The sequence below is a fragment of the Silene latifolia genome, chromosome Y (genome assembly GCF_048544455.1).
Source record: "Silene latifolia isolate original U9 population chromosome Y, ASM4854445v1, whole genome shotgun sequence".
Taxonomy (NCBI): domain Eukaryota; kingdom Viridiplantae; phylum Streptophyta; class Magnoliopsida; order Caryophyllales; family Caryophyllaceae; genus Silene; species Silene latifolia.
Genome location: NC_133538.1, coordinates 175836811 through 175851142, shown reverse-complemented (window position 1 = coordinate 175851142; position 14332 = coordinate 175836811). Strand labels below are relative to the sequence as shown.

General features: G+C 42.4%; 2 protein-coding genes across 2 annotated transcripts; one reads left to right on the top strand and one right to left on the bottom strand.

The window, feature by feature from the left end:
* Positions 1–495: 495 nt before the first annotated feature.
* Positions 496–4878, top strand: LOC141629480 (uncharacterized). The gene is made up of 4 exons (XM_074442472.1): positions 496–658; positions 811–2771; positions 2858–3000; positions 3249–4878. The coding sequence occupies exons 1-4, from the start codon at positions 496–498 to the stop codon at positions 4876–4878; spliced, it is 3897 nt and encodes a 1298-aa protein (XP_074298573.1).
* A 608-nt stretch (positions 4879–5486) lies between these two features.
* Positions 5487–5840, bottom strand: LOC141629479 (uncharacterized). Its single transcript, XM_074442471.1, has one exon. It carries the CDS (start codon positions 5838–5840, stop codon positions 5487–5489), a length of 354 nt encoding a protein of 117 aa, XP_074298572.1.
* Positions 5841–14332: the final 8492 nt, after the last annotated feature.

The following is a 14332-nucleotide window of genomic DNA, read 5'->3' as shown; positions in this document are numbered from 1 at the left end:
GGTGTATGGGGGTAGTGGGGAGGCTAATGCTGGGGTTTATGGTGGTGTTAATACAGATTTAAGGCTTGCTGTGGGCACTGGTTTTGAGATAGGGGAGGATTCCAGGATAGAGCCAACTCTGGTTGGAAATGTTCCTTTGACAACCACACCTGCTGCTATTATAAGGAAGGATTTGGAGCTCACTGCTGGAACTTCTTCCCTGAGACCATTAGAGGATTTGTTCAAATCTGTGGAGAGGACTGATGAAGCAAGAGTTACTGTTGAACCAATTGTGCAGAGTCAGAGGCAGTTTGACGTACCTCCAGTGGGTGCAAAATCAAAACTAATTGCAGCTATTGAGATTTCAGGTTTTTCTGATGGTTTTATGGGACTAGCAGATGCCTATCATATCTCTGATATGAGTATCCAGTACAAAGAAGAAATTGGTCAAGCAAGGAAAAGAAAATGTTGTACTCAAGTTGGGATATTGGGGTTCTAAGTGAAGAATTGCAAAGTATGGAAAAAGCAAAAGACTATCTAAGGAACCTGGCAAAGAGAGGATGTTATGGAGATGGAATCCGTGGTAAGGAGGTGAAGCAAAGAAGCTGTGGTTTTCATATGTCAGTGGCTGATGTGGAAATGGTGGAGTCTAGTGACTCTTCTTCTGTGAATGATACAAGTGGCTTTGCGGAGTTTGGGCCATCACAACCTCCTCAATCCCCATGATTGGTCTCATATGGAATTGTAGGGGCCTTAATGACGTGCTCTCCCCTACAATTCCTAAGCTAAGAGCGCTCCTAAATAATAAGTATTATGATTTTCTTTTTTTAGTTGAAACTAAATGTAAGGCTTGTAATGTTGGCCAATCTTTTAGGTCGTTAGGTTTTGTTATGATGGAAGGGGTTGATGCCGTGGGGAAATCTGGAGGTCTTTGGGTAGGTTGGCATAGGGAGGCAAAAATGAGCCTTGTGATGAAATGTAAGAACTTCATGATTTTGTTTGTCGAGAAATATAATGGAAAGTTATGGTACCTTGTTCTCTTCTATGGAGAACAGAATGCTCACCTAAGGGATCCGGTTTTAAGTGAGTTGGAAGAATGGTTGGAAAGGCTTGATTACCCTTTTCTCATCGTTGGAGATTTCAATCAAGTCGAAAATAGTAGCGATAAGTTAAGTTCAAGTCAAAACCCAATTCAAGGAATGCATTTTTTTAATAATTGGAAGATTAGTAATGATCTTATGGACATTCCTTTTAAGGGACCGAAATTTACATGGTGTAATAATAGGAAAGGGAACAAGAGGGTGTATGAGAGGATTGATAAGGCTTTGGCTTCAAAAGACTGGTTTACTTTTTATCCGAATACGGGGATTAAACACTATCCAATTCAAATCTCAGACCATGCCCCAATTGAGTTGAACCTTGATCTTACGCGCAATTTGAATATGAAACCGTATAAATTGGAGGCATGGGCATTAGAGTATAAGGAGTGCGTAGAAGTTATTGAAAATGCTTGGAAGATATCAGTAAGGGGGTCTCCTGCCTTTACTTTCCTAGGGAAATTAAAGCACACTAGACAGATGGTTAAAAAATGGAGCTTAGATAAAAGAAAGGGATGGAATGAAAAATGGGAGGATTTTGATAAAAGGTTAGAGCTGGGGATGGAGAAGGCAATTACCGAAGGGAATGACGAGGAGTATACCATAGTTAATGAGGAGGTTCGAGAATTCGCGAAAGCTGCTGCCTTATACTGGAAACAACGAGCGAAAGTTAGATGGCTGACTGATGGTGACGGATGTACGAAGTTCTTTTTCAATTGGGTCACGGGTCGGGCTGGGCGTAATTACATTCTGGGAATCAAAGGAGAGAATAGGGATTGGATTTATGATTTATTGAGAGTTAAGGAGTTCTTTCAGAGGTCCTTCAATGAGCTTTATGCGGCTTCAATTGGTAGCCGGGTCCATGATGAAGCAAATAATCAATCGCCTGATTTCTCTACTGTCTTAAATTTTATCACAAGGAGTGTTACTGCAGATGATGCTGATTTCTTAAACCGACCTTTTACTGCTAAAGAGGTAAGATGTGCTGTTTTCCAAATGGGGGCTTTAAAATCTCCTGGCCCTGATGGGATACCGGCTGTCTTTTATCAAAAGTGTTGGGGTCTAATCAAAAATGATTTTGTTAAGGCAGCCCTATCAATCTTGAACTCAGGCATGGTTTTGAGGGAAATGAATAGGACTTTTATTGCTCTTATTCCCAAATGTGAGAATCCGGAAGGGGTTAAGGATTATAGACCGATTAGTCTCTGCAATGTGTTTATGAGGGTAATTACTAAGTGTGTGACTAACAGATTAGCAAAAATCATGACTTATCTTGTGAGTGATTTTCAGAATGCTTTTATTCAAGGGAGATTAAACAGTGATAATATTTTGCTGGCAAATGAGGCTGTTCACAGAGTGAATTCACATAAGAGAGGTAAATATGGGAGATTGGTTTTCAAAGCAGACATGAGTAAAGCTTATGATAGAGTAAGATGGGATTTCCTAAGGGCTGTTCTCAAATGCTTTGGCTTCCCTAACAAAATCATAAACCTAATTATGAATTGCGTGAGTACGGTTTCGTATGAGATTCTTTTTAATGGTGCTCCGCTTCAACAATTCCAACCTAGGTGTGGGTTACGTCAAGGGGATCCTTTGTCACCTTATCTCTTCATTTTATGTATGGAGGTCTTGTCTAGTAATATGGTGCAGGCTCAACTATCTGGCTCTATACGGGGTATTAACATATGTAAGAAGGTTGAGCCCCTGACGCACCTTTTCTTTGCGGATGACTCTGTCTTTTTCTGCAAGATAAAGGTGATTCTGTGCTAAATTTGGTTCAGATCTTAAGAAACTATTGTAAAGCTTCAGGACAGGTTTTAAACGAACAAAAGTCTGGGGTACTCTTCAGCCCAAGCACTACATTGGGAAGGGCTACAAAATGCCTCCCGATTTTGAAAATTAGAAATAATAAAGGAATTGGAAAGTATCTTGGGATTCCAACTGATCTACATGGTGCAAAGAAGGATGTTTTTAAAGGATTGGTTGAAAATGTCACAAAACGAGTTTGTCATCTTGGAACGGAATTTTCCTATCACCAGCGGGAAGATTGACCTTGATCTCATCTGTTCTATCGAACTTGTCTAATTTCTTTCTATCGGTATTCAAAATACCGATAAGTGTGGCAAAGAAAATTAATTCTCTTTTGTCACATTTTTGGTGGGCCGGATGCAGATCGGGGAAGGTCACTCATTGGTGTAGTAAGAACTTTTTTAGCCAACCAAAAAGCAGTGGGGGTCTGGGGATACGAAATATTGAGTGTTTAAACCAAGCTCTGCTCGCGAAACACGCATGGCGAATCTTAGGGGAGCAAGATTCTTTATTCTGCAAAAGCTTTAGGGATTTGGTGCTGGGGAACGGTGGACTTATAGGGGAAGCCGTGATCAAGACACGGAGCTATGGGTCATGGAGTGTGCGAAGCATCAGGTATGGACTTAATCTCATTTTAAATAATATAGGCTGGAAACCTAGCTTCGTGTCAAACTTGAATGTGTGGAGTACTAGATGGGTAAATGGTGAGACTCCGGAGCCAAATAACAGGATTTTGGGGCCTGAGTTTGCTCATTTGAAAGATTTGAGAATTAGGGATTTATACTACGGCAATGGGGATTGGAAGGAGGAGAAAATAAGGCAAATTTTTGAAGCAGAAGACGCGAGCAAAATTCTTGCTATTCCTTGGTGTGCCTCAAGGAAAGAGGATGAGATGTATTGGATACACACTGGAAGTGGGGAGTATACTGTGAAGAGTGGGTATGGAGTGGTGTTTAAGAGCTTTATGGATGCTAAAGGGACAACTAAGGATAAAGAACGGTTAAGTACTAAGGGACAGCTATTTTGTAAATCCAGGTTATGGCGTCTCCCCGGACCTCGAAAGTGGAAGTTTTTGCTTTGGAAAATCCTTTCAAAGACTTTACCAATAGGAAGAGAGCTCCTCAGGCGGAATTTGCAGGAAAACCATTCATGTTGTCTGTGTAATGGGCAGAATCCTACTCTGAAAACTTTGACACATCTCTTTCGAGACTGTGAAATGGTAAAAAGGATCTGGGTTGGGTCGGCCCTGGGAATTACCCCAAGTTGTTTGGGGAATATGGAGTTAGATGGGTGGATCATTAATTGGATCACTTACCTTAACAAACTGGCGGATGGGGAAAAGTGTGTGATTCAATTTTTAGCTATTCTATGGAATATTTGGGCTGCCCGGAATAATATCATGTTTAGAGGAGATGTTTTTCATCCGGGAGGCTACTACAAAGTCTGGTCTCAAACAGTGAGCGAGGTGATGAACATTAGTGAGTTGAAGGAAAAAGGATCGATGGGAAAGGGTGGGGATGTTAGGGACCAAACTGTGGCGGAGCTTAAGAGGATTCGAGAGGGCTATCCTTACCGTCTTATAGGTGAGGCAAGGAACTGTGAGGTCACGAGGGTTAAGGTGGATGCAGGCTGGAAGAAATCAGGTGAAGCCGGAATTTGGTGGGTGGCCTATACTGGAGTGGAGGGCGAGTCCTTTTTTGAAGGGATGACTAAATTAAGGGCGGAATCAGCACTTCAGGCGGAAGCCCTGGGGGTTAGAAGAGTGTTGGCCTGGGCTCGGGATCGTGGTTTGCTGCATTTGGATTTATCATCTGACTGCCTACAATTGGTTGCGCAAATTGCAGGTCTTCAAGAAGCTCATCGCCAGGTTAAAGGAGTACTGAAAGATATCTTAGCGTTATGTGTAGATTTTCATTGTTTATGCGTTAGCTTTCGCCCTAGGAGTCTGAATAAGGCTGCTCATGGTCTCGCCTGTGAGGCCATGAATATGTGAAAATCCTTGTTTTCAACTTGCCAAAAAAAAAAAAAAAAAAGAATTGAATTGGATCAGTTTTATCAAACTTAAATTTAGAGCTATTTGTTATCAACTTTGATCAAAATGTTAAACTTTGACCATTTTATATAGAGGTAAAAGTGCTTTGTCAAATTTGTTGACTTATCAAGACGACAACTCTTGGTCAAAGTTATAATTAAAGTCAAATGGCCGGAATAACATTTTTCAAATAGTAAAACATAAAAGATAAAAAAAAATGATGTTAAGGAACCTTACCGGTGGGCAACGAGATGTAACCGATGGCGGTGGTAGAGGTAACGGGCGAGTTTAATTAATTGATGCTTCAGCAATTAATAGTGACAAATAATTATGTAACACGTACGTTATTTATAATAGCAGTGAAGTAGTATAATTTGGGGAAGATATCCTAGTTGTTTTTGTTATCCAGATTTGGTTTATTTCCTACCTTTTGAAAATGTCAATAGTAACCAAAACTGTTTTGGTTAGGATTGTTTGTGTTTGTTATCTCGATTGACTTAGATTAGATATTCTACAAGAAGTGTTTGGCCTTCTTTAGCCCTTTTTTTTTTGAAAACCCCAAAGAGGGATTAAATTTGCATATATGAAAACTCAGACCTACACGGAAGTCGACCTTCCCACACTTTCCTACCGATTACATGATTTGACAAATGAGCTAAATCATGAGCTACTCTGGTGTTCTTACGGTTTACATAACGCCAAACAATAAAATCAAAGTTGCCACAAAATTGTCGTATCTCATCAACAAGTAAATGTAGAAAGCTCCGTCCCTTCGTTCCATCCTTCAAGATATCAATGACGGATTTGCAGTCACTTTCCACAACAACTCGTCTTACTCCTCTCATAGCTGCTTCCTTTACGCCCTCAAGGATTGCTTCTGCTTCTACCTCGTCTGCCTCCGCCATGCCTCGTCTCCGTACCATCACTGCCCACTGTACTGCGTCCTCCTGGTTCCAGCACACCACGCCCAAACCCACGCCTCATCCCTCCTTTACCCCTGCATCACACATTATGCGTACCCCTTCTTCCTCCAATCTGCCGTCACTCAGCTCCCTTCCTAATATATTACCCTCCACACTCTCCTTATTACACCCTTTCCTGCCATTCCCCACAGGCCCATTACTCCTCCTCGACATCCCTATCTCCAACTCCATTAACAATTCCTCCACCCTTCTTCTCGTATTACCCAAATTCAACGCCCTTTGCTCAAACACCAAGTTATTTCTAGCTTCCCATATCGCCCAACATCTCGTCATTAACTTCCCTCGCTCCTCTGCCCCCATCTCCCTCCGCAAATCCTCCACCCACTCCCTCACCCTCTCATGCCCAACTTCCTTCTTTGGCTCCAAACCTAGCCCATCCCAAATCCCTCCCACCCAACCACAACCCTTGACGAGATGGAGACAAGTCTCCACCTCAGCCAAACAGACCGGACAAATAGCGTTATGGCCTTGGATTCGTTTTGCGACATTTTCATTTGTAGGAATTGCTTCATTGCATAGTTGCCAAAAGAAAATTTTAATTCGAGGAAGCACATTCGCACTCCAAATCCCTTTCCATAACAATTTACTCCGGGCATAGTCAGACGGCCCTTGGTCAGCATTCCCATCATTCATAAGAGCTCGATATGCAGACCTTACGGTGTAGATACCGTCCTTTTCCAGTCTCCAGCACCAAATATCGTCCTTGTTTCCTCCGCATAATTTCATATGAAGGATCTCGTCTTGTTCAAAGGGCAAGAAAAGTGAGCGTACCTTATGCATATTCCATGACTTCCCATCAGCTGCAATAAGGTCAGAGACCATCAAATCCTCTTCCCCATTCACTCTAGGCGATAGCACATATCCCGAGTTTGAGCTTCGGATCCAAGGATCACCCCATATTTTAGTACCCATCCCATTTCCTATCCGACGCAAGGCCCCCTTCTTCAGCACCTCCTTGGCTTCCCATATTCCTTTCCAAGTGTAGCTCGGATTATGTCCTAAACCCGCCTTCATGAATGACTTTCCTCGATAGTATTTCGCCCTTAGCAGACGAGCAAGAAGTGAGTCAGTTTCCGTTAAAAGTCTCCATGCTTGTTTTCCGAGCATTGCCGTGTTGAATTTATGAAAGTCTCTAAATCCCAAGCCACCAAGGTGTTTCGACCTACAGAGCTTTTGCCAAGCAACCCATGGAATCTTGCGCTTCCCATCCTCCGAGCCCCACCAAAACCTTGAGACCAACAATCGCAATTCCTCACAAAAAGCACTCGGGAGTTTGAAGACACTCATTGCGTAGGTAGAGATTGATTGGGCAACTGCCTTTATCAACACTTCTCTACCGGCCTTCGAAAGTAACATCCCTCGCCACCCCTGTAATTTCTTGCTAAGTTTATCTCGTAATAGACTCATAAGGGCTTGCTTAGAATGACTTAGCACCGTGGGCAATCCCAAATACTTACCCGGATTATCAACCACGCGCACACCTAATTCACTAGCCACCTGTTCCTTCCTCAACCTCCCCGTCCCTCGACTAAAAGACGCCGTCGTTTTATCAAAATTCACCTGTTGCCATCTCATAAGTCGTCAAAATCCCTTTCACAACCCGCACCTCGTCCAAATTGGCTTTAAAAAAGAATAAGCTGTCATCAGCGAATAGAAGATGAGAGATCATTGGTGCTTCATTCGCAATTTTAATGCCGTGTATAGTCCTGTTTTCAACTACCCTTCTCATTAGACTCGAAAGTACCTCGGCACACAAAATGAATAGGTATGGTGATAACGGATCCCCTTGGCGTAGGCCTCGTCGCGGTCGAAATTCCCTCGTAGGTTTACCATTAACAAGTACAGCAAAAGAGACCGTCTGAACACACATCATCACTCTATTAGTCCACTGAGCCTCAAATCCCATCCGCTGCAAGACCCGCTCTAAAAAACCCCATTCAACCCTATCGTAAGCTTTGGCCATGTCGAGTTTAAGAGCCATGTGTCCCTCACCCCGGCGTGTATCCTTCATATGATGGAAAGTTTCAAAGGCTATAAGAGTATTATCCGTAATTAATCTCCCCGGGGTAAACGCACTTTGGTTCTCCGACACTATTTCCCCAAGAAAAAGCTTCAACCTATTAGCGAGGACTTTCGACACAAGCTTATACACAACATTACAAAGGCTAATGGGACGGAACTCGCTCATCTTATCAGGACTCTTCACCTTAGGGATAAGAACAATAAAAGTTTTATTCATACCTGGCGGGAATTGACCACCTCTCAGAATTCCGAGCACCTTCTTAAGCACAGCCGGTCCAACAATGTGCCAATATGTCTGATAAAATAAGTCATTCATTCCATTTGGCCCCGGCGCTTTATCCGGGTGCATCTGTTCCAGTGCCCGAATTACTTCCTCCTCGGTGTAGTCAGCTCGTAGAATATTATTCATAGACTCCGTAACTCTCCCAGCCACCCCTTCAAGGACCTCCTCAAAATTACTTGGCTCATCTGTTTGAAATAAATTTTCAAAATAATCACACGCCACTGCTTCAATGTTCTCCGTCCCCATACGACATACTCCTCCATCATCGATCAATTTCAGAATAGCATTCTTCTGCTTGCGTTGTGTCGCTTTCAGGTGAAAATATTTTGTGTTTTTGTCTCCTTCCTCTAACCAAATAGCCCTCGATCGCTGCTTCCAAAATATTTCTTCTTGTTTAAGCAGCTTCGAAATCTCCTTGACATGCTCATTTCTTTCCTTCAGCAAAGCAGGTGTCCTCGCACCTTCATTGAGAATAACAAGCCTACGTCTTTTCTTTTTAATATCACGCATCACCTTAATAATACTCACGCCTTTCCAAGCAATCAACTCCTCCCCACACCGTCTCAATCTATCCATAATCTCACCATCACCCCTCCCCCATGCTAACCGAATGGTATCCTCGCACTCCTCTTCTTCAATCCATACTTGCTCAAATCGAAACAACTTCTTCCCATCCCTCCCGTCCCTTCTTCTTTACAGCCATTATTTGATAGGGGAATGGTCTGACCATTCCCTAACCAAATGTTCAACTCGTGCATAGGGGAACAGCTCAAATCACCCCTCATTCCCCATAGCTCTATCAAGTCTACATTGCCTGTTTGCCTCATTAGCTTGCCCATTATCAAACGTAAACTCATAGCCTTCAAAGACCACATCCCGTAACCCACAATCATTAACTGCTTCCCGGAAGTTATTCATTTGTCATTGTGCTCGGGCACCACCCTTCATCTCCGTCGCATATAAGATCTCGTTGAAGTCCCCCATACAAATCCACGGTCCATCATACTCCTCTTTCAACATTCTCAATAATTGCCACGATAAGTGCCTATCACTCACGACAGGCCACCCATAAAAACCAGTAAATCTCCACGTCTTACTATTCCAGCTAACCTCTACATCGATATGATGCATCGATGCAGACCTCAAAGTACACCCTACCTATTTTTTCCACATAAATGCAAGACCCCCCGATCTTCCCGCACTATCCACCTCAATCCCCTCTTACTCATTAAAACACGCCCTAACTCTCCTAAACTCCTTACTGCTAAGTCTCGTCTCGCAAAGGAAGACTATAGCAGGGGCTTACCTCCTTAGGAGGTTTCGTAATCCGCCTACTGCATCGGGGTTGCCCAAGCCCCCACAGTTTAGGCTCAAAAGACTCATAATGCCCGGCGGGGCTGAGTTGTCTCAGCCTCCACCTCAGGTGAGCTGACACCCATGATCGATTTTAACTTCTTTTCACTCACAACTCCTCCCTTTTCCCCCTCCACACGTTCTCTTTTGCCTAGCTTGCATGTGGTATCCCCCTTCTCACCCTTGTCTTTCTCACGCATTAATCGAACCCAAGATCCTCCACGCTTCTCCAGTCCCGTAGCCTCATGTCCACTCCTTCCAGCCATAGAGCCTCGTTCTCCTCCCCCATCAGCCTCCATGTCCACCACTTCACGGTCCTCTCCCCTCTCCTTATTTTGATATACCTCATACTCCTGCCCCTCAATCCCACTATCCTTACGCATAACCGACCCACTGTCCCCTTGCACCTCCAGCTGCTCTCCCCTTCTATCATCCTCCTTATGGTGTGGACAACGCCCGCGGGAACTGCGTCCGCGGGATCCACACTAGGCATAATCGACTCGAGGTTCTTTCGAATCGAATTAAGACAAACTAGAGTCGCCACCAAGTTTTATGGGAACTTGGAACCGTTCAAGTCAACTTTACACCTTTCATCGAAAAGCATAAAGCCAGTCGACTACGAGTGATTAAAGATAAAGACTTGTACCCTATATCACTCGATTTGAATGACTCTCGTAATCCAATGGTATTTAGACGGATCCACAAACCATAGATCTTGAGTAAGGGGTGAGGGTACGTGTTAGGAAGCCCATAAGGACACCTAACCCCGCCTGTCAATAACGGCCTCTACTAAGTCAAGTGTCGGATTTCAAACAAGGTCGTAGCTACTACGATATATGATATGCAAACATCGTTTTTAAAACCCTAACATGTGAAGTTTCTATGTCGATTTAGATGCAACTAAACTAACTTTGTCAAAGTTGTAATTTAGCATGTGGGTTGATTGATCTAACAACATATAAACAAAGCAAACAAGGCTTAGGGGGAATGGGGGGAGCCGTTGGGATCTACCCTATTATAACCCGGGCATTTCATGCCGACACAACGAGAAATTAGAGATACAACTCGATCTAAATACAATTGCTATACACAAAACCATACACGACACATTACACGGCCAATTTGGCCTAGGAAAACGTGCACAAGGGGGGTGGCCCACGGCTTACATGACTCACGGCCTTGGGTCACTCCTCGTAATGCGTGCTTTCGCTTAATCTCATCGAATTAGACATTAGGCCACACACCAAAGCATGCATTAGCATAAATCGGGCCATGTCGCTTTAAACAACATGCGGTTTACTACGCTCCTACATGAATTGGAGCACAACTATCTAACCAAATAAGACTAAGGTTTTTGAAGAAGTTTTGACTCGATAAAAGTAAAACAAACTTGAAAATTACAAGTCGATGAACAAACTATAAATTACAAGCTAAAAAACAACAAAGAACAAATGATATTAAAAAAACGAAGCAAGAACGACAAAAGGCACGGCCACCCTCACGGCCAAGCCATGTCCCCCCTAGTTCCTAGGTTAGGTTCATTAGTTAGATCAAATGATTGCGAAACGATTTATAAAACAAGTTAGAAACGACGTTGATCGATTGAGATGATGTCACGCGAATGTGTATTCTACACGGCCTAAAGGGGTCAAATTAGGTAAAGTTCGCTAATTAAATTAACTCGTCGAGTGTTAATAAGAAGGTGCTAATCACGCACTCTTATACTAGCGAGAAATTATGTGAAAGAGAGAGATGCATTCAATTAAGTTACAGAATTGTTAGTTGATTTTAATGCTTGTGTCGAAGCCATCTAACGTGTCTAATTAGGTTATTAAATTGATCTAATGTCATCTAAATGAGTCATATGTTAACAATCAGAGGTCGAACTAACATGTGAATGGTCCTTGGGCAGGTCGAATTAAACGAAACAAGAGAGGGGTCAAAAGCGAAGAGCGAAGTTAGAATTCGTTTTATTAATGCCCTACCTTGAACACGAGGATATGTAAATGAGACGGGGGATACGACCGACTGATGTAGCGGATTTCTTTCCCATATCAAGTCAACGCGGGTGTTCGTGGTGGTACTTTAACTCATACTCGGACTAAACTAGTTTCATAGTTAACGATAACAAACGATAAACAAAATAAAACGAAACAATAAAAAAACAAACATAAAAAAACGAAATAAAAGGGAGAAGAGGAGGATTTGATGCACCCTCAATCTACATGTATCTTTGACACCGTCTTGGGTCGTAATCGATCATAGATTTTATCTCGAGAGGCCGTCGTCGACGAAGGAACAAAGCAATAACACGTTTTTTTGCAAATCTGGACAGCAACTTTCAAACTGCAATTTCTCACTCGTTTCACGGTGAAAATTAGATTTAAAAGATGTTTTGAAAACTAGAAAGAGAGGAGAACAGAGATCTTAAAAAAATCCCTGCTCGTTTTGAGTTATTGGGCACGAAAAACGAGCACAAACAGAATTGGACAGACAGGAAAAGCCGCGAAAACAGAGTGTATAACACTTTGTTTTTCGAGGGGATTCGTGTACTCTCAAGTGCAATTTGACTCATAAATCTTTGTCTAAGATGTAGATGGATGTTGTGTGGTTAATTTGGAACAAGAAACTCGAATTTTAATGGAGGTTTGATGGTTGAACAAACGGTTTCAAAGAGGACACACAAACTGATTCTCAGTTTGTAAGTCGGTTTTGTCGAGGGTTTTTGGGAGGCAATTAGGGTTTGTTTCTGGAGTTTAAAGCTTGTAAGTGAAGGTAGTATGTATGGAGAACTTAGAGGAATGAAAGTATGGCAGAGGGGAGGTATTTATAGGGAGTTAAAGTAGGGTAAAAGAGAGCAACAAGCAGTCGGGCTGCTCTGTTTCGCTGCTGCTGTCCAGCAGCTATTGTGAGCTCGTGTAGGGTTTTGGAGGGCTGTTTCTTGGTGGTTAAGCTAGGGTAATATGGGTAGGATACTAGGGTATGGATTAGGGTTAATGAGCACGTGTTTAAGTGGTGTTTGGAGCGGGTTTGGGGCTGTTAGTGGACTCGGGTTGAAGGGTGACGGACTGGTTTGTGCTGCTGTTTGGGGCTCGAAAATAAGGAGGTATGGACGTGGGTTTGCATGGTATTAGGGCCTGGTTATGAGGGTCAGTGATGGGTTGGGTTATGGGTCAGGAATTGGTTCGAGTTTGCTTCGAAAATCGTGCCCAAATCAAGTTGAAAACGAGCTCAAAATCGCGTATAAAATCGTCGTAAAAAACGAGTTCTTCAAATACGATTTATAAAACGATTTAAATTGATTTTTCAAATCAATTAACTAAAGAATGATTTTTCAAATCAAAAAATATATTTTATTTTCAATAAAATAAATTTAAGAAAATAAATTCAAATTAAAACAATAAAATGAATTCACTTTAAAAAAAACATTTAATTTAAATATCATTTAAATTAATAAAATATAAATCGACAACGCTCATTCTACATCGTAAAACGAGCCCAAATAATGACAATGACAACTAAAGAATACATGTGTCCTATCATCATCGGGTGTTTGTCGGGTTCTCTATAAATTCCAATATCGACGGTTACGGGTATCTACATATGGTTTAGATCCCTACCCCTTTCCTTCCCTTTCACAACAATTTTTTGGAGCTTGTCAATCAGATTTTGCACTGCCTCCTCTTCCCTCTTTTGATATTCATCTTCCATCTCCTTGCCCAAAGATCTACCTTTCCCCTTTGAAGTTTCTGCCACTGTCTTCACAGGCTTCCACGGGGAAGCTCTAACGTCCTCACCAAACTGCAATTCTCCATTCTCATACGGGCCCTCCTCGCAGTCCTTTTCTCCATGCCCTAATTGCCCACACCCATAACAAAAGATAGGGAGGCGCTCATATTTTACCTTGAATTCCACCATATTGCCCTTAGCCATTCGTACCCCCACATGCTTCTTAAGGGGCTTCCGGACATCATGCACAATCCTCAATCTAACCGCTCTATCAATTTCAGATAAAGACGATTCCTCACTACCCACATATTGCCCTAACTGCTGCCCTAAGTGTCGAAGATTCGCCTCATTGGTTCTGCCCTTAATAGGAAGGTCATACACCCTTATCCACAAAGGAACATGGTAAAGCGGTGTTTCTGAGAGCTTTCCTTCCCCATTTGGTTCGTTAAAACACCAGATAAATTTTTCGAAATGCCATGGCTGTCCATCAATAATCTTGGTTCTATCCTTCTCATTTTCAAATTTGAATATAAAAATCCTATCTTTAGCATCGAGAACATTTGCAACAATCGTACCTTTCGTTTGCCATAGTCGTGTCATTGTGTCGATGGCGGCTTTGACATTAATGGCCTTCGTTGTCCAGATTCGCCCAATTAGAATGAAAAACTCCTTCTCCTGCCCTTGTTGTTCACCCACGTCCCAAACATACTCATTGTCACAAACGATTACTTTGTTTTTTTGTGCCCTATTCTCCATAACTGTCAATCACACAAACCCTAGCAGAGATATCGAAATAGAGACTTAAATAACGGAAAAAGAAGCGAAAACCCTACACGAAAGTGAGGGAGAAGCCTCGAAAATAAGGAAGATTCAAGAACTCCGTCCAGTAGGAGCCCTCATAGGAAACCCTAGAGAGAATCGATTTTTGCAAGTTTCTTTAGCCCTTGATCTTACTACTTACCGTCGGAAATAGTGTTGGCTTCCCGAAAGCAATATTAAACTTCACTTCCTCAAAGAAATGGCGATTTAATTTCACGTATAAGAG